The 19,273-nt window shown below is 43.0% G+C and overlaps 1 protein-coding gene across 1 annotated transcript in view; it reads right to left on the reverse strand.

The window, feature by feature from the left end:
- The window catches only part of creb5b (cAMP responsive element binding protein 5b), a gene marked incomplete at its 3' end in the record, with an annotated part of 40,561 nt that extends 25,405 nt beyond the window's left edge, over positions 1–15,156 (reverse strand). Inside the window, exons 1-5 of the mRNA XM_079733499.1 lie at positions 15,085–15,156; positions 14,365–14,458; positions 12,872–12,993; positions 10,807–10,943; positions 1,221–1,347 (exon numbers count right to left, since the gene is read on the reverse strand). Coding sequence (XP_079589625.1) covers positions 1,221–1,347; positions 10,807–10,943; positions 12,872–12,993; positions 14,365–14,458; positions 15,085–15,138 — 534 coding nt within the window. The 5' untranslated portion in view covers positions 15,139–15,156. The remainder of the gene's footprint in view (positions 1–1,220; positions 1,348–10,806; positions 10,944–12,871; positions 12,994–14,364; positions 14,459–15,084) is intronic.
- Positions 15,157–19,273: the final 4,117 nt, after the last annotated feature.

Here is a 19,273-nt window from a genome sequence, read left to right on the forward strand (position 1 = left end):
AGAGGCGAAACAGGAAGCGCACATAGAGGGACTTCACACAGGAAGCCTGCTCAAAATGGTGGTGGTGTGTTAAAGTCAGCACAGCCAGGGTAACTTGGACCCACACATCAATACCTCCTTCATTGCCGTTTGATGTGTAGACTGAGATAAAATCTACCGAGGTGTCATGCTTTATAACACTGCATCTCGCCTGAGGTAGTTCAGGGAAGATTTCAAGCAGTATGGTGTTAGCAGATGTGTTAGCACCCAGCCTTGCTTGTATGTGGTCGCACTTCCTGCAAGGCCCTGGTCTGTATGGGTCATGTGTCATAGTATGAGTCAATCAGTGAGATAAGCACACTGGGGGTGGGGGGGTTGAGTTTCCCTTTTAGAGGTGACCGTTACACTGGTTTTTATATGACAGGTATTGTGTGTGTGTGTGTGTGTGTGTGTGTGTGTGTGTGTGTGTGTGTGTGTGTGTGTGTGTGTGTGTGTGTGTGTGTGTGTGTGTGTGTGTGTGTGTGTGTGTGGGCAATATGAAGTTGTCCATGGGGATCAATTCTGCTGCCCCCCCTCCCCAACCCTAACCTGCCCCCAGTAGGACCCTGTTGATAGAGACCAGGGCCACAGTCTGACAGACAGACATTTTTTGCACAGTGTGTTTTGTGAAAAAATATGACGCATATCTCGACCCTTCACTGAAACAGTCGTTCTTCATCGTGATCCCTGAGCTTTTAATTGAATTATCATGGGATTTTTTGTCGTTGAACTTATAACATAAACATGGGCGGTCTTGTGTTATAATGAGAAAATATGTTGTACCATTAGAATCTTGATTTGTGGAGTTTTCATTCCTGCCTATAGCTCCTCTTAATCTGTTTCGCTTCTTTAAAACAACAGATACAATTTGAACCCCACAGTCCAAAAGCCTTAACTGAAGGGCATGGCTTCATACTATGTGGTAATGGTTCAAAGAAGCATATTCATGAATGCTGTCTGAAGCCTGTAGTAAAGATGGCAGTGCTTTGATCTTAGTGACTACTACTAAAGCCTTTAATCCTTAAATAGATTAAATAATGGCCTAGGTAATAGTTTACAAACATTTGATGTCGCCCAGACTCGTGTGTAATTCATCACTTACATTATAGCGGTGGCAGTGTGTATTTGTGTGTGAGAGAGAGTGTGTTTGTGGGCGAAGACACTTGTGAGTGAATGAACTCTGTTCTTCTTTGTTTACTCACAGGCATGAGCACGGCGGAGGAGCCGGGCATGCTGGGGTCTGGCAGGCTGCCAGGCATGGAGGCTGGCAGCGGCTGCCTCTGCCTGTTCCGTAGGTGCAGTAGCGAGGAGAGAGAGCCCGGGACGGTGCTGGAGAGACACACACACACATGGATAAAAACACATACAGAAAGACACACATACAGAAAGAGACAGCAACACATGCACCCGCACATAAGGAAACACATGCAAACACACGAGCACACTCACACATACATACACACACACTCACACACATACACAAAAATTCACACAAACAACCATGCATGCTTGCATGCATACACATGCACATACAAACACACACACACACACAAACACACACACATACTCACACACACACCACACACACACACACACACACACACACACACACACACACACACACACACACACACACACGCACTATATACAGTGAAAGAACTCTAGGCTTTGCTTAATGTTTCTGTTTCATTTCTCAACCTCAAATCCATCTTTTCCCCTCAAGTCTCTTTTGTGGGAGAATGAAGAATGAGTCGTAACGTGTGCTTCAAAAAGCCCATGTTGATGCAGTGGTTAGAAAAAAACAGAATACATGTACCAATGTCACACTGTGTTGCAAAGCACTGTTAGGAAAATCTCACTAACCACTGAATTGTGTGCTGACCGACAGGGCAGGCCACATCAATTAATCACACGCACATATGAGGCCCGAGGTATACTCATCTATAGAAAGCAATCCACTTCCACAACATACCGCTGCCATTCTCCCAAACAGACCGCTCAATTGACTAGGGCTGAGATCACTTACACAACTGCCTCTCAATCCCTGTCTGGGAGAAGGATTCCTTTGGATCAGCGGACCGGTTATAGCCAGATCCCATGCAGGAGAGCTCAATACAGTTTAGGCCAGGCTAGTGTCCGCTATAAGATTACGTATATGAATCATTCTTCAATATCGTTTTGCAGAAACTTTGCCGGTCAGCAGAGGGAACTCCATTGGTTGAACATATCAGGGTGACATTAATCAATGCCAATTGACCTGAAGTGTTCCAGTTAAATATGTTAAATGGGTCAATGTAATCAATGGAGCCCATCGGCGTGTGGATTTAAGGAACATGGTGGACTGACAGCCAGATGAGGGTGTTATAGAGCAAACGGTTCACCGCCACCTGAACAAATACCTGTATTTTCCCAGAGCTAAATGTGCTGCATTTATAGGCCAGACATTCACATTGCTGCACACATACGCAAACACAGGGCCATTACCTTCCTGTCTTTATGGCATTCAGTCTAATGTTCTAATTCATCACAATCACGCTCATTCAACATCACATGTGATGTCTCAGCAACACTCTGAATGCAAACATTTCCACCCGGGGGAGAGTCACAAACATACAATGAATGCTGGTTGTGTATTAAGTCAGCAAAGGTCTTGCTGACTTGAATTGACATAGTGCCCTCCAACTCCCTCTATGTTCCCACTGAGAGAGAAGTTTGCTCGAGAGAGGTGGGGTTTCACACTAATAATAAGAATTCCAAACAATGTTGTATTGGGAAACCAATTAAATAGTTTGAAATCCATCTATAGTCTAGCTTATAAAGACATGGAAAATATTTAGTCACAGACTTAGCTTTTGAACCACAGTGCCAGTCCGAGTCGCTGCCTCCCCCCCCCCCCCCCCCCCCCCAGGATAAACCAAACACACCCAAACACAAGAGTCTGAGAGGAAACACCCACCGTTGCTGACAGCGCGTCTGCCAGGGTTACGTCTGGCGCTGGCTTCACTGGGCTGATTAGAAATGTAGATACATATAGATAGAAATAGAATATATATATATATATATATATATATATGTGTGTGAGGATGTCTATTTGTTGATCTTGTGTTCATTTGGTTTATGATTTTAACAGCCAATTTCATCTTATTTAATGGAATAGTTTTATAGATTTAATAGAATATTAAATCTATAAAATACTTTGTAAATATACTTTTTACAAACCTGAAACAATGTTTCAGGTTCCCATTAACCTGAGCCATTAAATTCATGAAAAGTGGATTAATCATTTTACAAGGTCCTGCAAATAAAGAAATAAACTTCAGTTGCTTCTTCTTAGTCGATGTGAATGCTTGTGTTTACGTCTGACCGACTACAGTGTCTGGACTATATTTGAACACATTTCTGCATAATTTAATTTAATAATTTCATTTCTGTGCCTGTGTATACATGACTGAGAGAGATTATGTATAATCTTAATGCTTGCATACGTTTGTGTTTGTGTGTGTGTGTGTGTGTGTGTGTGTGTGTGTGTATGTGTGTGTGTGAGTGAGTGTGTGTGTGTGTATGTGTGTGAGTGTGAGTGTGGTTGGTGTCTGTGTTTGTGTGGGGGTTGGTGTGTGTTTGTGCATGTGTGGTTGTGTGTGTGGATAATGACAGGCTGTGGCTCTAGTGCGGGGTTGATAAGGGCCTGTGCTCAGGGCCCCAGGGGAGAGCAGGTAGACGCGCTGCAGTCCTGACCTGCACTCTCACATTACTGCCCCCCCAACCAGGCTCCCCAGCAATTCCCCTGATGTGTCCTCCACCTCCGTCTACTCTCCTCTCCTCTACCCCCCATGACATCACTGCAAGCCTACCTTGGCCACTAGCTATTCCTTTGTATGTCTGTGTGATGTTTTTTTTTGTGTGACTCCAACACTAAGAGGCTGGCTGCCGTCCAAGACAGGCGGGAAAGAGAGAGAGTGTGAGAGAAAGTGGAGAGGGAGAGAGAGTGAAGAGAGAGAGGTGGAGAGACAGGAGAGAGATGGAGAGAGGGGGAGAGAGACAGAGAGACAGAGAGAGACAGAGAGAGAGGGGGGAGGGAGGGCGAGAGAGCAGTCGGTCCACTAACTCATATCCTTCCCTTTTGACTCCACTCCAGCAGTGATGTAATGCTCTTGGCTTGTATACCTCCCCCACCCACTGCCTGCCCCTTTAAACCCCTCCCTCCTCTGCACTCTATTTCCCTGTCTTCCCCTTAACCTGCCTCTCTCTCTCTCTCTCTCTCTCTCTCTCTCTCTCTCTCTCTCTCTCTCTCTGTCTCTCTCTCTCTGTCTCTCTCTCTCTCTCTCTCTCTCTCTCTCCCCCCTCGCTGGGTGAAGTCACTGAGCGCTTGGTAGACACAGCAGCGAGAAAACTTTCGAATGTATCCAAAACAGCCCAGGGCCGGGATCCAGACACTCAGGAGACGGTGGTGTGGTTACCACAGCAACAGGGGTAAACAAAGAGAGAAACAAGGGCCTCAAACAGCTTGCAGCTGCCTGGCTCTCTAAGTAAACTGTGCAGGACCAGCCCCTGAATGACTGCCTTTAATCACTGTTGGGAGTAGAGTGCCATGGGGTTTGGACTGAGGAAATAATACCAATCTGATCAAATAAATCAGGGCTAATGGGTCAAGACACTGACTGACTTTTATTAGGGGGTGAGTGGAGAGCTGGTAATAGGGGATGGGGGCGGGGGGGGGGGGGGGGGGGGGCGGACAGTGGGGCCATGATGAGCATACACAATGTTTGGTCTGTGGAACAAGGGACTATACTCATCCCTCTCTCCATATGACACATCATAATACAGATAGTGTTATCTTAAAATCTCTATACACTCTATATATTATATTACTCTATAATAAAAGTACCTAGTTACCAGGGAAAGTAACTATTTGCGTTACTGTAAAAAAAAAGAATATGAACTCTGATAAATGCTATATGTCAAAGAATTTGGATTTTTCTCAGCAGTTTTCACTTGGCCTTAATGTGTTAAATGGTTGAACTGCCAATTCAAGGCCCTGATATGCTTCCAACTGAGGCCCCGTCCAAACTATCCCGGGTAAATCTACAAACGCATAAATATTTATCCGTTTAGCCCTACCGTCCACGCCAAAACGGAGAATTTCAACACTGAAAATGATGCTTTTCAAAAACGAGACCGAGACGCTCATCAAAAAAATGGCAGGTTAAATGCAAATGATGATCTCTCTGTACAATGTACTAATTTATCTCCAGAAACAACTCGACATAATGGCTCAAACATATTCGTTGCTCCAACGCCAGAGGCGAGCGCTATACTTGATGTTCTTCAGTGATGGTAAAAAACCCGAAAGACGACAGTTCAAACCGTACTTGGAGCGGCGTTTCTGGACAAGACCGGGTCGAAAATTATTAACCAGCTGATTAACTGTAAATATCAGCTGATCGCGCGCCTGTAATCTAAACAGAGAGGCGTGGCGGAGTTACGTAACCATGACAACAACTGTTTATCAAAATAATTTCAGTGTGGAACGTGTTTTCAGTGTGGATGCAAAACATTCCGAAAACGATATGAAAACGATAGTGTGGACGGAGATCATTTTCATTGCGGATGTGCGTTTTTACATTTACCCGGGTTAAAACAACATTTCAATTTGCCTGGTTGCAAAGGCTGTGGAACATCTGCCGAATACTACAGAAAATGCCAACTTTTCATCGGATTACTCCGGCCTCGCCATTTCTGCTGCTTCATCGAATCTGTTTGGTGTGCGCGTTTGCGTGTGTGTGGTGCGCGTGTCCTGGCTTGTGTGTAAAAACACTGGTTGGGGGTATTTGGAGCGGGGGGGGGGGGAGGGGGGGGGGGGGGGTTCGGATTACGCAGTTTATTCAATCAATTCATAGTAACTCACTGCATTTATCGTACAGTAACGGTAACGGCGTTGTAACGACGGAAATAGTAAGTAGTTAGATTACCCCGTTACTGAAAAAATAACTGCGTTACCTAACCCCGTTCTTTTAAACGGCGTTATTACAAACTGTGCCTATAAGTGAAGTCTTATTACAAACGTTTCTAGGGATTCCTTTACTCTACCCTGTTCCCCTCAGTTTACATTCCCCCTCCCCCACCCCAGCATGCTGGCTCTCAGCATGCTGGAGGTTTTCTGCCCTCCAGGATTTCCTCGTCCACACTTGTACATATACCCCCTTCGTCTTATCTGGTGCAACAGCTCTGTTTGCTTTTCAACCTTTTCCTCCCAACACCCTGTTCTCTTTCTCCATCCACCTGGTGGCTGCAGGTCTCCCACTTCTTCCATCCCCCCTCCCTCCCCTCCTCCTTTCCTATTTCAACAACTGATCCTTTACCTCCCCGAACACACACACACACACACACACCTCTGATCCCCTTCTTCCTCTCCTTTATCTACGGCTGATTCACCCCCCCCAAGCTCTCTGGAACTGAGAGCCTGTCCTTGTGTGTTTGTGTGTTTGTGTGTGTGTGTGTGTGTGTGTGTGTGTGTGTGCGTGCGTGTGTGTGTGTGTGTGTGTGTGTGTGTGTGTGTGTGTGTGTGTGTGTGTGTGTGTGTTTGTGTGTGAGTGTGAGTCTGCTGGGGCAGGAGCCTGCTTGTGTGGTGGCCCCTGGGGCGGGGATGACCCAGGCCTGCTGGAATGAGGGAAAAGAGTCTGGGCGTTCCTATGCACTGTTAAACCCGCTGCAGTACACAATGAGCTCATCTTAATTCAGCTCAGATGGTCATCCTGCTCTCTTGCTGTCTGTCTCTCTTTCTCTCTCTAATTAATAACACTGTGTCCCTTAAAAAACCCTGATCCCCCCCCCCCCCCTTCAGCCCGGTCATCCCCCCCCCTTAAACCCAGTCTCCCCCACCTCCATCCACCCCCCCCTTCAGCCCAGTCCACCCACCTCCACCCCGCCCCTTCAGCCCAGTCCCCCCACCTCCATCCCCCACCTTCAGCCCAGTCCCCCCCACCTACACCCCTCCCCAGAAATTCAGTCAATGGCCGTTCAATCAATAATAGTGACAAATCATGCATTCGAAAGCAATGGCATATTTGAAAGAAATGTTGAGGTAAAGAAATCATACGATGATAAGAAATTGTAATGTATGATAGTCATGAACTATAGGAATTATTTGAGCACTTTATAATCTGATTTTTTTTGCACCACTACAATTAACAGAAGCACATTGAAAAGTATTGCAAAGTAAGTGTTTTTTTCAATATCGTTATCGTATTATCCTACTGAGAAAAGTTTTTCAAACCACAGCATTTTTCACACTGTGCTCAGTTTGTGGTTTACTGAAGAACACAGGTTATATTAATGTCAACCTCCCTCCATAACACAAAGCAGGAACCACAAGATGCAAATGGAAATGCAAGGTGTGAAAAAAACTCCTAAATATGTTTCCACAATGATATCACCTGCAAGGTGTGAAGTATGCATTTTAATGAAGAATGGTACCGTTTATTGAAATAATGTGAAACATAGTAAGTCCATGTGTGCGAATGTGAATCCTGGTAGAAAGAGGACATGTGTTAATAATGCATCACAACGTAATGAAACCTTTCCTTTCCATTGCCTGTCCAATCAGACATTACGGAGTCCAACTGTGTTCAGGTTTGGTCATGTTGTTTAATTGAAATGACTGAATTCCTCAGCTAAACCTGAATGAATGGATCTAATTTGTATGCCTTTCTACCCCAACCAATGTACTAACATTTCCCCCCCCCCCCCCCCTCTCTCTAGTCATTCTTTGCATTCTGTGTACCTCTCATGGGTGACTGGGTATGTCTAACACATTATATTCTAACACAACTTAGAGCCAGATTTTTAGATGTGCAAGGCAGATCATTCAGATAATTTTTCTGTACAATAGAGATGGCACCAACATTGAGATTGGCTGTATTTTGCTTACATTTTAATAGTGGCTTCTGAAAGGCCCATGGTTAGTAGGTATGTTTGTGTGTAGGTAAGGGTGTGTGTGTGTGTGTGTGTGTGTGTGTGTGTGTGTGCATTTATTTCGGTAAGCATGCATACATGCATGTGTGTGTATGTGTCAGTGAGTGTGTGTATGTGTGTGTGTGTGAGTGTATGTATGTGTGTGTCATTGAACGTGTGTGTTTGTGTGTTTGTGTGTGTGTGTGTGTGTGTGTGCGTGTGTGTGTTTGTGTGTGTGTGTGTGTGTGTGTGTGTGTGTGTTTGTGTGTGTGTGTGTGTGTGTGTGTGTGTGTGTGTGTGTGTGTGAGAGGTGTCCTCAGGTTTCACAGCTGCAAGCTCAACACAATCCTAAAGTAAAAGTGATTGAGGAAAGCCAATCTTAATTTATTCCAAGTCTCGAAGCTCTTTAGTAAACATTAAGGCCAAAATTAATTGTTATTCAAATTTCCTAATTCAGTGGATCCCCTTTGCCAGAATAGAGGTGATTCAGGAATGTTGATGGCAACTGAGTGCTTCTTATTGTTTTGTGATATGTGTATTTTGGAATCGATGGCTTGTTGACATTAAATATTTTGTGATGTTGTTGTGAAAATAAAATGCACAGCTACTACGTATTAGCTGCAGCGTCCAGAATGTTCACGTCACTCGTGCTGCACATGGCCCATTTGCACACAGTTAGCTTTGTGTCACATGAACTTAGATAGATGTGGACATGTTAGATGTAGTTAGATGCAACTTTCAATAATAATGGTCTTTGTGCAGCTCAAGTAACTGTCAGAGAACTGAGCCGATCAGAGCAGAGATTCCTCTCTGAGCTTGCATTGATCACCATAAACCCTTTTGGTGGGTTCATAGTGTGAAATAAGTTATGCTTTGTTGTAATAATGGCATGCAACAAGGTCAAAGAGTAAGTATAAAGCGACCCCATATGTGCTCTAATTTGGAGCACATATGGTGTAATTTAATTTTGGGTGGTGGTGGTGGGGGCCCATGAAGTGGCTTGGTGGGTAGAGGTAGAGGGACGCAGCGGCTAAGAGCGTCCTGTGGAGGCAGCGGCCCACAGAGGAGGGGTCGTCTCAGCCCTGGCTTTCCTGCTGTTGCCAGCGCTTCCAAATCAAGTGAGACTCACCTCGCCCAGGAGAGGTGAGTTCCTCTGCAGTGTGATGAGATTCCACCTTCATCGCTGTAAACATATAGAGTCTAGCCACCCCCAAGCATACGGTAGGTCATTCTATGTATTGAATATGCTTCTCTATGCTGTACATTACAACTGTGAAAAGATTGGATGGTATTTCTCTTCACATTCACGATTACATGATTTATACAAATATAAGTTCATAACTTTAAAATGCAGACAGAAGAGTTTTTGTTGTTTTAAAATGATCTAAAATGGCTGTACTTTCAAGAGCAGTAACCCGACCTCCTCTCAGATGGGTCTTATCTTATATTATCCCAAATTGAGAGTGGGGGAAATAAATGACGCAGCTGCTTCTGTGTCAATGAGTAAAGAGTCCTCAATGACCGTACCGTAGACCAGCGACCCTTACACCTCTGTCTTTCATGACAGTTTGAGTCGGCGAGAGTAGATCAGGCCATGTCCCTCTGGTTGGCGGTGATTACTGGTCTAAAAGCATGAAATTCCACCCTTTCATAGGACAAAGAGTCTGTCAGGGTGTCAGTCAGGCTTAGTGATCGGCCTCCCATCCAATATTCACTAGTTCCTCAAGCTGTAAATCTAAACACGGTCACTGAGTGAACACTGAGCTGCCCTGAACCCGGGTGCTCACCACAAAATAATAATTGAATAAAACCGATTACAGACAACGCTTTAAGGCAGCAGTTGAATGGTACAATGTCGTATGTATGTGTAGTGGCATATGTGGTGTGGTTTTGTGAACCTGTGTGTGGTTTTATCAGGATAACAATGGCATATCATTGACAAAATATATATTTTTTTTTTGTTTTTGAACCCTTTAAAACAGCTATTGCCCATTTGTCTTTCTAGTAAAATGTTACATTCTGAATAAAGCACAACAAGTTAGGTGAAAGGTTGTCAGTATTATGAGAAAAATCCACACCAACTCCATGAAAACCACATATACTGGGCCTTAGTGTACATGGCCAGTCTGGCTGGTCTTACATGTTTTAATACCGAGAGAGAGCTGGCAGCAGAAAAAAGGCGTACTTCAGACTGTGATCCCTATTACCAGTGAATATAAGTATTTTAAAACATTAAATGTTAAACCAACCTAAACCCAGCAAGGGCTGAAGCGTGGGCGATGACCTCATCCCCATCTCGTGAGACAATATTAATGTGCACTTTCGAGGGACTGATCGAACAGCATCACACCCAGTGCCAGCTTCCCATGCTTCGCCAGATGTAACAGAACACTAGGATTACCTCAGAGACTACCACACAGCGATGGCAATCTGCTTAGAGACAATAGCACAGGGCCATCGCTGGGGGCATCCTTTCAGCTTTCAATACATTTGGACCATCCTTAACTCCATCCATAAGATCATCAAGATACCGTACACACCCACCCACCCACCCACGCACGCGTGCACACACACACACACACACACACACACACACACACACACACACACACACACACACACACACACTTCTTAGGGACTGTTTCTAGGCAACAATCACTAAGTCAAAGACATAGATTCCATTTGATCTATCATTAGATTGCCAAGGAAGATCATGTAGGGTAATAATGTGTGCGAGAAAAGCACAAAAAAGTGCATGTTTACAGCGGTATCTTAACACCCAAAGCAAGTTAGGTGTTAGTGTAGCAGTTGTTGAACAACTCTTCTTGTGCCTCTTACCCGATGTGTCTGTTGGTTGATGGAGCCTGTGTGATTACAGAGCTGGACTGGGGAGAGGGGAGAGCCTGCTGGATCACCACGCTGCTGTCATGGCTGCCCATCCTCGAGTGGGACTGCTGGTGCTGCATGGAGATGTTCTGTGACCAGAGAAAAACATTTGATAAAGAGAAAGAGACACAGACAGAGAGTGAGATTAGGGGCTTTAAGAGAGTACAGAACAGGTTATTGTTAAACGTCCCTTAAGCTTTATAACTGCCTAGCCGTCAGCAGCAAATCACCGGCAACAAGAGGGTGGTGGCAAGGGCGTAGGAACCAGGGGGGACGGAGGGGACGTGTCCCCTCCAATATTGGAGACAGGCGCATTTATCCCACCTAAAAATTATACTGGGGGGAGAAAAATGTTTTATTTTATTTTGAAAGAGCAACACAGCGTCTTGTCACCGCTTCTTATTCTAAAAAACTGGATGATTGAGTGTGCAATTAAAGAATTGATTTGATATTTATCAGTTCATTACTGCCATTCAAAATGTGTTTTCCTTTACATTTACAAATGTATCTTTTTAGTAGAATAAAATATATTTGTGAATTCTTTCAGTGTAGTTAATTTATGACATATTTTTGTTAAAACCATTAACGGATCTGTCAGGTTTCCGATATGTGTCCCCCCCAATGTTAAACTCATTCCTACGGCCCTGGGTGGTGGTGATGAGAAAGTATGTAAGCTGTCATCAGACTAGAGTCCTTAGTGGAGCTGGTGAGGAGCTCTACTGAGAGCCACGTTGCCATCTTGTTATTAACCCAGCAGAAAATGTTTGTTTGTTTCCCCTTCAGCACAGGTTATGACCGATACATTTCAAAATAGCATACTAAGTGAAAATAACACACATTCCACCAACTGCACCCTGTTTTGGGTTCACAGGCTGAACCTGTTAAGGTGTACTTGGAACTTCACGTCAAACCAAAGCCTGAATAAAATATACATCCACATGAACAAAAGTTATACTTTATAGAGAAACCTGGAATAACAAGAGTCTGGGGGCTTTAAAATCAAAAGCTTCAGATATGAAAAAGAGCCCTGGGAATAATTTTATTATATTTTTCATAAATGGAAATATTGGATTTCAATATTATAAAAAAACCTTTGCACTGCTGGAGAGTTCAATGGCTCAGACATGGTGTACCGGCGCACAGACAGGCTCCAGAAGGCCAGTGTAGGCATGACCATGTTTCTCCCAGACGTTAGATAAGCATTAACTGTCTGGAGGTGATCTGACTTGTCACCTGTCTTCCAGGTACGTGGCCCCCAGGGTGGATACATACATAATGCACAAATGATCACCACTGTTCCAGACAGACATGAGCTAGCCCTAGCTCAACACTAGGCTGCGCATGCATGTGACGTCCTAGCGCTCCCGCAAAGTGCTGACTCTCAATTTGTGCGGAGAACGGGAAAAAATATGTCTCCCGCCCTTGGAGGTGAGCCGCGTGGAGCTGTTTGAAGTACAGGTGGAGAACTGGATCTCTCCTTTGCACTTAATGAGAGTGAGAGGTCTCTGTCTGAGGTCTCTGTCCGTCAACAGGGAATGAGGTGTTGGACCACAGTGTTTGGATGTACTACTTCATATCTGTAGTATGTTACATTATTTGTATGTGTTTGAAAATAGTTACTAGTAAGTATACTGTTACATATACAGTAAGTATACTGTTACATATACTATAACAGTATTTTAGGTCCTTAAAAATATATCTATTGAGAGATTTTGGCACTGATGAAAAATGGATTGCAGTAATATAACGATTTTATTTAATTTTTTGCCAGAACAGCCACTGAAACTCTATCCGATTGCAATGCATTACAAACAAGTCAAAGAGTCAGCCCTGTAAGACGACTATCAGCTCATTAGGAACAGATAGGGGCTTGGTGCCTTGCTCAAGGGCACCTGAACACTTTTTAGTGAGGGGAAGCACTGGGAATCACACCATCATCAACCCCTTTGCTACCTACTGCGCTACTGAGAGATAACCGAAAATGAAAAAGCCTGAGGACGACTCCTCTGCTGTCTACCTGTTTGTGGTCCTCCTCTTCCTGGGCCTTGCGGAACTCCTGCTCGATGGAGCAGTCAAGCTCGCTGAACAAGCCCACCTCCTCGCAGTTCTTCAGGAAGCGTGTCGGAGTCGGTGTCTGGTCTGAGATTTGGTGAATGTAGATGAGTCAACTTTCAAAAATTACATTCCTCATTGTAACAATATGCATTCAATGACCTATGTATTATTAGTAGATGAAATGAAAACTGTAATTCACAGGAAATAAAGCATTGCACTCATAATGTTTTAAATAGTGTCAGATCCCAGCTATGTGTGTCAACCGAGCCCAGGCCAACTGCGTGAGAGCCCCATCGGTTTGTCTCCTGCAAAGCTAACGATATTCAACTTGACTTTGGGGAGGCATCCGATTTCAGACAGTTCAGGTGATTTTTGGATCAAGCTTCTTTAGAGGACTCAAAGCATAAACTGATGAGCTACTCCGGCTAGACTGGGGATTGACTTCAACATTCAACAGCTACTAGAGTACTCAAAACACAGTTTTGCTCAAAATTCTCAAAAATAAGTTGATGCCTATCTTGAATTCCATCTCATTCAATCATTTTCTAAATTGGGGTGATATACCATATCAGTGGTGGACTCACAATACTGAAATAGCCCTTGAAAATCAATGACTTAACCACAGACAATGTTATGCATTATTACATTTCGGGCTCTCCACGGCTGGACAGTTCTGAGCTGTAACTCAGACAGGATAAGGACACTCAGCCTAGAAAACATGATCCTCTTGTCCACTGGTTGTAAATAATGAAACAGGACAGACACAATCTCAGCCGCATAGTTGGAAACACTGTGGTCTTTCAGCAGAACCACAGCTTGGCCTTCACAGGTAGAGACCCAGGTTGTTATGTACTCCCTTGCTCTGTACATTAATACACCACCTCAACTATTCTTCATCTTCCCCACTTTAAATAGTTGTAAACTATTGTCTTATGCATAACCCATCACCATCTCGACTGTCAGAGGTGGACTGACGACAGTGAGGGGGACAAAGGGGTGTCCAGTGGAGTATGTGACAGTATTCATCCTTGGCTATACATTCATCATAACACGCTTTCACTTCTGCTGTTCCTTCTGAGTTGAAGAGAAAAGCTGGTGGTTGCCCTTTAACCTCTGCAGAAAAGGAGAAAACTATGGAATATGGATATAGAATATCCTAATATGGATTAGGATATTCTGCTGTTCAATCATCTTATATGTCACCATAGGCGACTGGGACAGACGTGTTCGTACATTGTTCTCAATCTAAATGTATGTCTGGTTGTGCGTGAGTCGGTAGCAGCTAACAGACCTGATTATAAAACAAGAAATTCACCTCCCCTATGGGGATGGTGCGCTTTGTGAGTGTGTGGAGCTGGCTGTAATTGACCTGATTGAGCGCTGTGTGAGTGTTTGGAGCTGGCTGTAGTTCACCTGATGGAGCGCTGTGTGAGTTTTGAGGCGGCTGTGGTTCACCTGATAACAGGCTGTCATTCTTTATGGAGGGGAACTTCAACGTCATCTCATGCTTGTGTCGGTGAATCATCAGGTGGTCCTCGGTGGGAAATCGCTGTTATGATTCAGAATGTGAAGAAACACATTTAAGCTCTCACTCTGATTACAGTACACTAGCCATATATGCCTTTAATATTTATTTCTAAACCAAAATCATTACTAACACGTTTTTTAAAAATGTCCTCAGGTGTTTATCTTGGTCATGTTCATGATATCAGTATAATCTTGGTCATGTTCATGATATCAGTATAAAATCGTTCTTCTTTTTTTAAACCTGCAGCAGAAAGATACTTTATAGTTAGTGTTTCCTTCAGTTGCTCTGTCTCTGTCTGCTGTGTGAGAGAGTATCCAGCTCCTCAGGCCTCCTGGTCATATTACAGTACACACACACACACACACACACACACACACACACACACACACACACACACACACACACACACACACACACACACACACGCACACACACAGGCTCGTACAGACACACGCACACAGACTTACTCACTCACTCACTCACTCACTCACTCACTCACTCACTCACTCACTCACACACACACACACACACACACACACACACACACACACACACACACACACACACACACATACACACGCACACACACAGGCTTGTACAGACACACATACTCACACACAGTGTGGTCCTGTCTGGTCTGGACTCACCTGAGAACATCCAGGAGTGCTGCACACAAAAGGCCTTTCCTGCTCTGAGTTCATCACTCCAGCCGAGTCCTCATAAAACTACAAACAAACCAAGCAGGAAAACAAGGAGGGGGGCATTGAATAACCATAGTTTACCCAGCAGCACACACACACTAGATAAATGCATTTGCCCTTGCCGTGTCATTCTAGATGGAGTGCTGTCATTACACCTGAAAAAATCCCAGTGGTTGTTTTAGGTCATATGCCCGCTGCATTCCTCCCTGCATAATCTACAGCCATGACAATCAAGGTTTAAGTTTCAGGGGATGTCATTAACAGGGATGTTAATGACGTGTGTCATTAAAAGTATCATCATTTTCAACTTGGTACATTGAGCTTAGTTGGATCTTGTTGTTAATGTGCTGCCAATTTAAAATGTACTTAAATTTGCTAAGTAGTGTAACATAAACAGAGAACCACCACCATCATGTCTGGATGATTGTGACAAAGGATGTGTAAATTAATTCACGTTGATTCAATAATAGCCATGCACAGTGTGACAGGAAGCCACAGAGCATGAGAAAGTAAAGTGTAAGGGATTGATCAATTGGGACTGTCAGGGAGACAGTTTCTACTTTTGCTCCAAGTTACCAACATTGGGCAGTGCACGCAATGCACCTTCCAATTGTGCCAAGGGTGTGTTTAATAAAGTATTCCTGTTGCCCATTGCCTCATATTAACTGTGCAATGAATCCTGAAGATGAAGAAAAACGTTTAACACTAATCGATGACTCTGTAGTAACTTGTTAAATCATTTTGTAAAGCTTGTTTTAACATTAATTTACACAAACAATGATTACTGGTTTCAGCTTTCATTATATTTTGACCCTGCTATGAAAGAGAATCACATGGGCTAACAGGTCTTTGAGTTGAACAAAAATACCATGCATCCTATTGTCAAAGGGTCAAATCAAATTATCTATTTTGTTGATATTTATTTTAAATGTATTCAATGTGTATTTTAGCCTGCCTATAACATTTCACATTTTGTTTTATGCTGTGTTTGGATTTGACAAACACAGCAGTTGCCTGTGGCTTCATTGCTAGATCTGTTTCCAGAGATATGTCACTATCCACTGCTAACTAACCTCCTCAAATATGTCTCCATTAAAGTCATGCCAGATGCAAACGTGGCTATCAATTGCAAATAATTATCATACATTACAGGTGAGACTTTGTCCATTTGAACCTTGCTATTCTTTCCAAGTAAAACTCAGCAAGACGAGAACAGGAATGTATTATTTTCAAGCTGATCGCAAAAAGCTTTTGAGGAAGAAATTATTGTGGACATTCTTGTATCCTCTGTGCTGTGCTTAAACAATACGACAATTATAAAATCTAACAAAATCAGCAAGACAACGGCTCTTCCTCCATGGTCAACGGTGGAACTAAAGTTGCACCAGACAGTCCTGACAAATTTATTTATAACACCCATTAAGTCTAAAAGTGCTCTACAAGTCCCCATTAATACGGTAACAATTTGCCCCAGCGCTAACAAGAAAATCCTCCACACCTCCATAAGGTAAAGAAATAAAGGGTAAGAAAAGGGATAAAAGTGTTTGACCATTGAGTACTGCGGTTAACATACAGCCGTCTTATGGTAAAAACCTGCATAAATCCCCCGAAAACAAACGTTTCCGTATACACTATGATGTACGCATGTGTTTGTACACTAAAACAGACTATTTCTTTAAGCCCATTCAAAACACTTCAGTATTTTGTTATGGTCAGCAGTGGTGTTTTCCTAACAAGCCATACTTCACTACAGAGCCCGGAGAAAGGCTCTGGACACTCTCTCTCTCAAAGTGAAAGGCTGCTGCTCTCTTTCTTTCACCAGCTCAGCGCTGCTCTTTTCTTCTAGCCTATATGTGCTATCACCTGGCTTGTTTTGACATAAAAAACTCCAAAATCAAACCTTTAATGTCTACCAATTAAAACACAGCTTTCTAGTTTGCATTTTGAAAAAGTAAATTATCTTGTTACACACAATACTATAATTTTCATCTTAACGTTGCTTTTTGTCTCTCTACATTATAACTCTCGGGTGACTGTTAATCGCGTTAAACTCCACTTTTTTTTATTAAAGTGACTGGTTTACATCATGTTTAAAGTTATGTTCACGTTTGTTTGATATATCCCTTTCATGGTAAATGTAAGTATCCATTTCTAAGTTATTTGATCTAGTTTATAGTTACACTATCAAACCCTTCCAACAATTGAATAACAAACATTTTTTTAGGAAGTAATATTCGGACATATGGCATACATGATATCTGAAGAGATAGAATAGGGAATGGGTGAAAAAAAATCTTACCACATTCCTGTTTAAAAATAAATAAATATATATATTTAGCAGGAAATCCAAACCATTTGGCAATAATGAACATGGATTCTGTCTTTACCTCTGTTAATTATCCAATAGCGTTCACACTTTAAATGATCAATGCTCAACATTCTTTCCTTGAAATGGGCCCTTGGATACAATTTGTAGGCCCATAGATGTTTTAGTTTAGCAGAAGAACATTTGGTTACACTTTACATTCACTAAAGCCCGAAGGCGGAGAAGAATTAGGGGCCAGAGTTCGACTTTAGGTGGACCTGGGGAGGAACTCTCCAGGTACAGGTCACAAATTAGAATTTAAACAATATGCTCAGGAAAGAGAAAGGGGTGGGGTTGGAGTGCACAGGCATACAGGCTTATAGGAGCAGGCACAAACAGCACCGCTCCGCTCCAGTCTCCTGCTCCCTGGCCTTTGAAAAGGTTCAGGTGGGACGGAGCCCCTCAGGCATAGAACGGGGCTCTCTTAAACAAGGCATATTGTGAACTTCGAAAATGACAAAAAGGTGATTATTAGGTAACCTAAAGCAAGAGTTTTGGAATAATATTGAATTGCTAATTCAGACCCTATCAAGTTTTGCGACCCGTTGGTTTCTCTGTCTCTATTTCTTTCTCTTTATTCTAAATGTACTGTATAGACTACATTTTCAAAGGTATTACTTAGAAAAAATATTTGCAAACGACATGGAAACAAGTAGGCTAATCAATGTTATGTTATGATTTTAATTTATTCATAAAAATGAAATCAGGCGAAGTATTGTTGGAGATCTGGTTAGTATTATTAAGGAAATTTATCATAAGTCCTTCTAAAATGTTAATTCTAACTATTTAGTTCATCAAATAAATATAAAAATACTTAGAATCAGAACAGCAGACATTAATATGAGTTGCAGCTGAACCTGCCTGGCTGGAGAGCTGCTATCGAGCGACACGCGTGAAACGAGTTGTTATTGATCAACAAGCCCAGGGTCCGTGAACACAACAAGGGGTTTAACCCTTACAACCCCATTCGACTTATCTTTAGTTTTGTCTTGACAGAAACCTCTGATAGAACAAACAATATGTCTGCGATCAATCAAATAGCCTACCCATTGTCCAGCCTGCAGAATTAGGCTACGCGATATCGGTTATATATATATCCATCAACAGACAAATTAACGTGAACAACTTATCACTATTAAATGTCGAGTCTCAGTCTCCTGTATTTTGGATAAAGCACCACTTCATCTATGAGATGATCCATGAGGCGGACTCTTGCAGTAGGTAGGATGAACGCCGGCTGTCTATCCCGGGACGGGACAGCCGTGAATGGGACAACGTGCAGACGGAGCTCACCTCGCGCATTCTGAGACCACTGTGGCGCTACAATGTTTCTGGGTTTAAGGTAAAATGAAGCAACTGACATTGTTATGTAATTTTTCTATTCGATTGAGCGCTTTTGACATGATGCATGATAGACTTGCCTTCAATGAGGTAATAGCCTCCCTCATTGAAGGCAGTTGACAGTCCGGAGCAGCACTTGACTCGCAGCGTAACTCCTCACAGTCAACAGATCGGTCAGATATCAGGTTCAACATGAGATGCTACCCTCACACTAGAGAGGATTGTCTTAGAACGTCGTATGCAAGGCAGAAAAACGGGTCATTATGCCTTTACTTTCGTGCAACACCAGAACAAATATGATTATAATCATAAATCATTTAACAACTATAACAAAATATCAAGGTTGCTGGATGCACCCTGTTCTTGATATTCATAGAATATTTGTAACTTACCAAACAATTGTAGAAAAGGTGAAGCAGCCGCTCAGAT

Source organism: Pollachius pollachius, assembly GCF_949987615.1.
Source record: "Pollachius pollachius genome assembly, chromosome: 1".
Classification (NCBI taxonomy): Eukaryota; Metazoa; Chordata; class Actinopteri; order Gadiformes; family Gadidae; genus Pollachius; species Pollachius pollachius.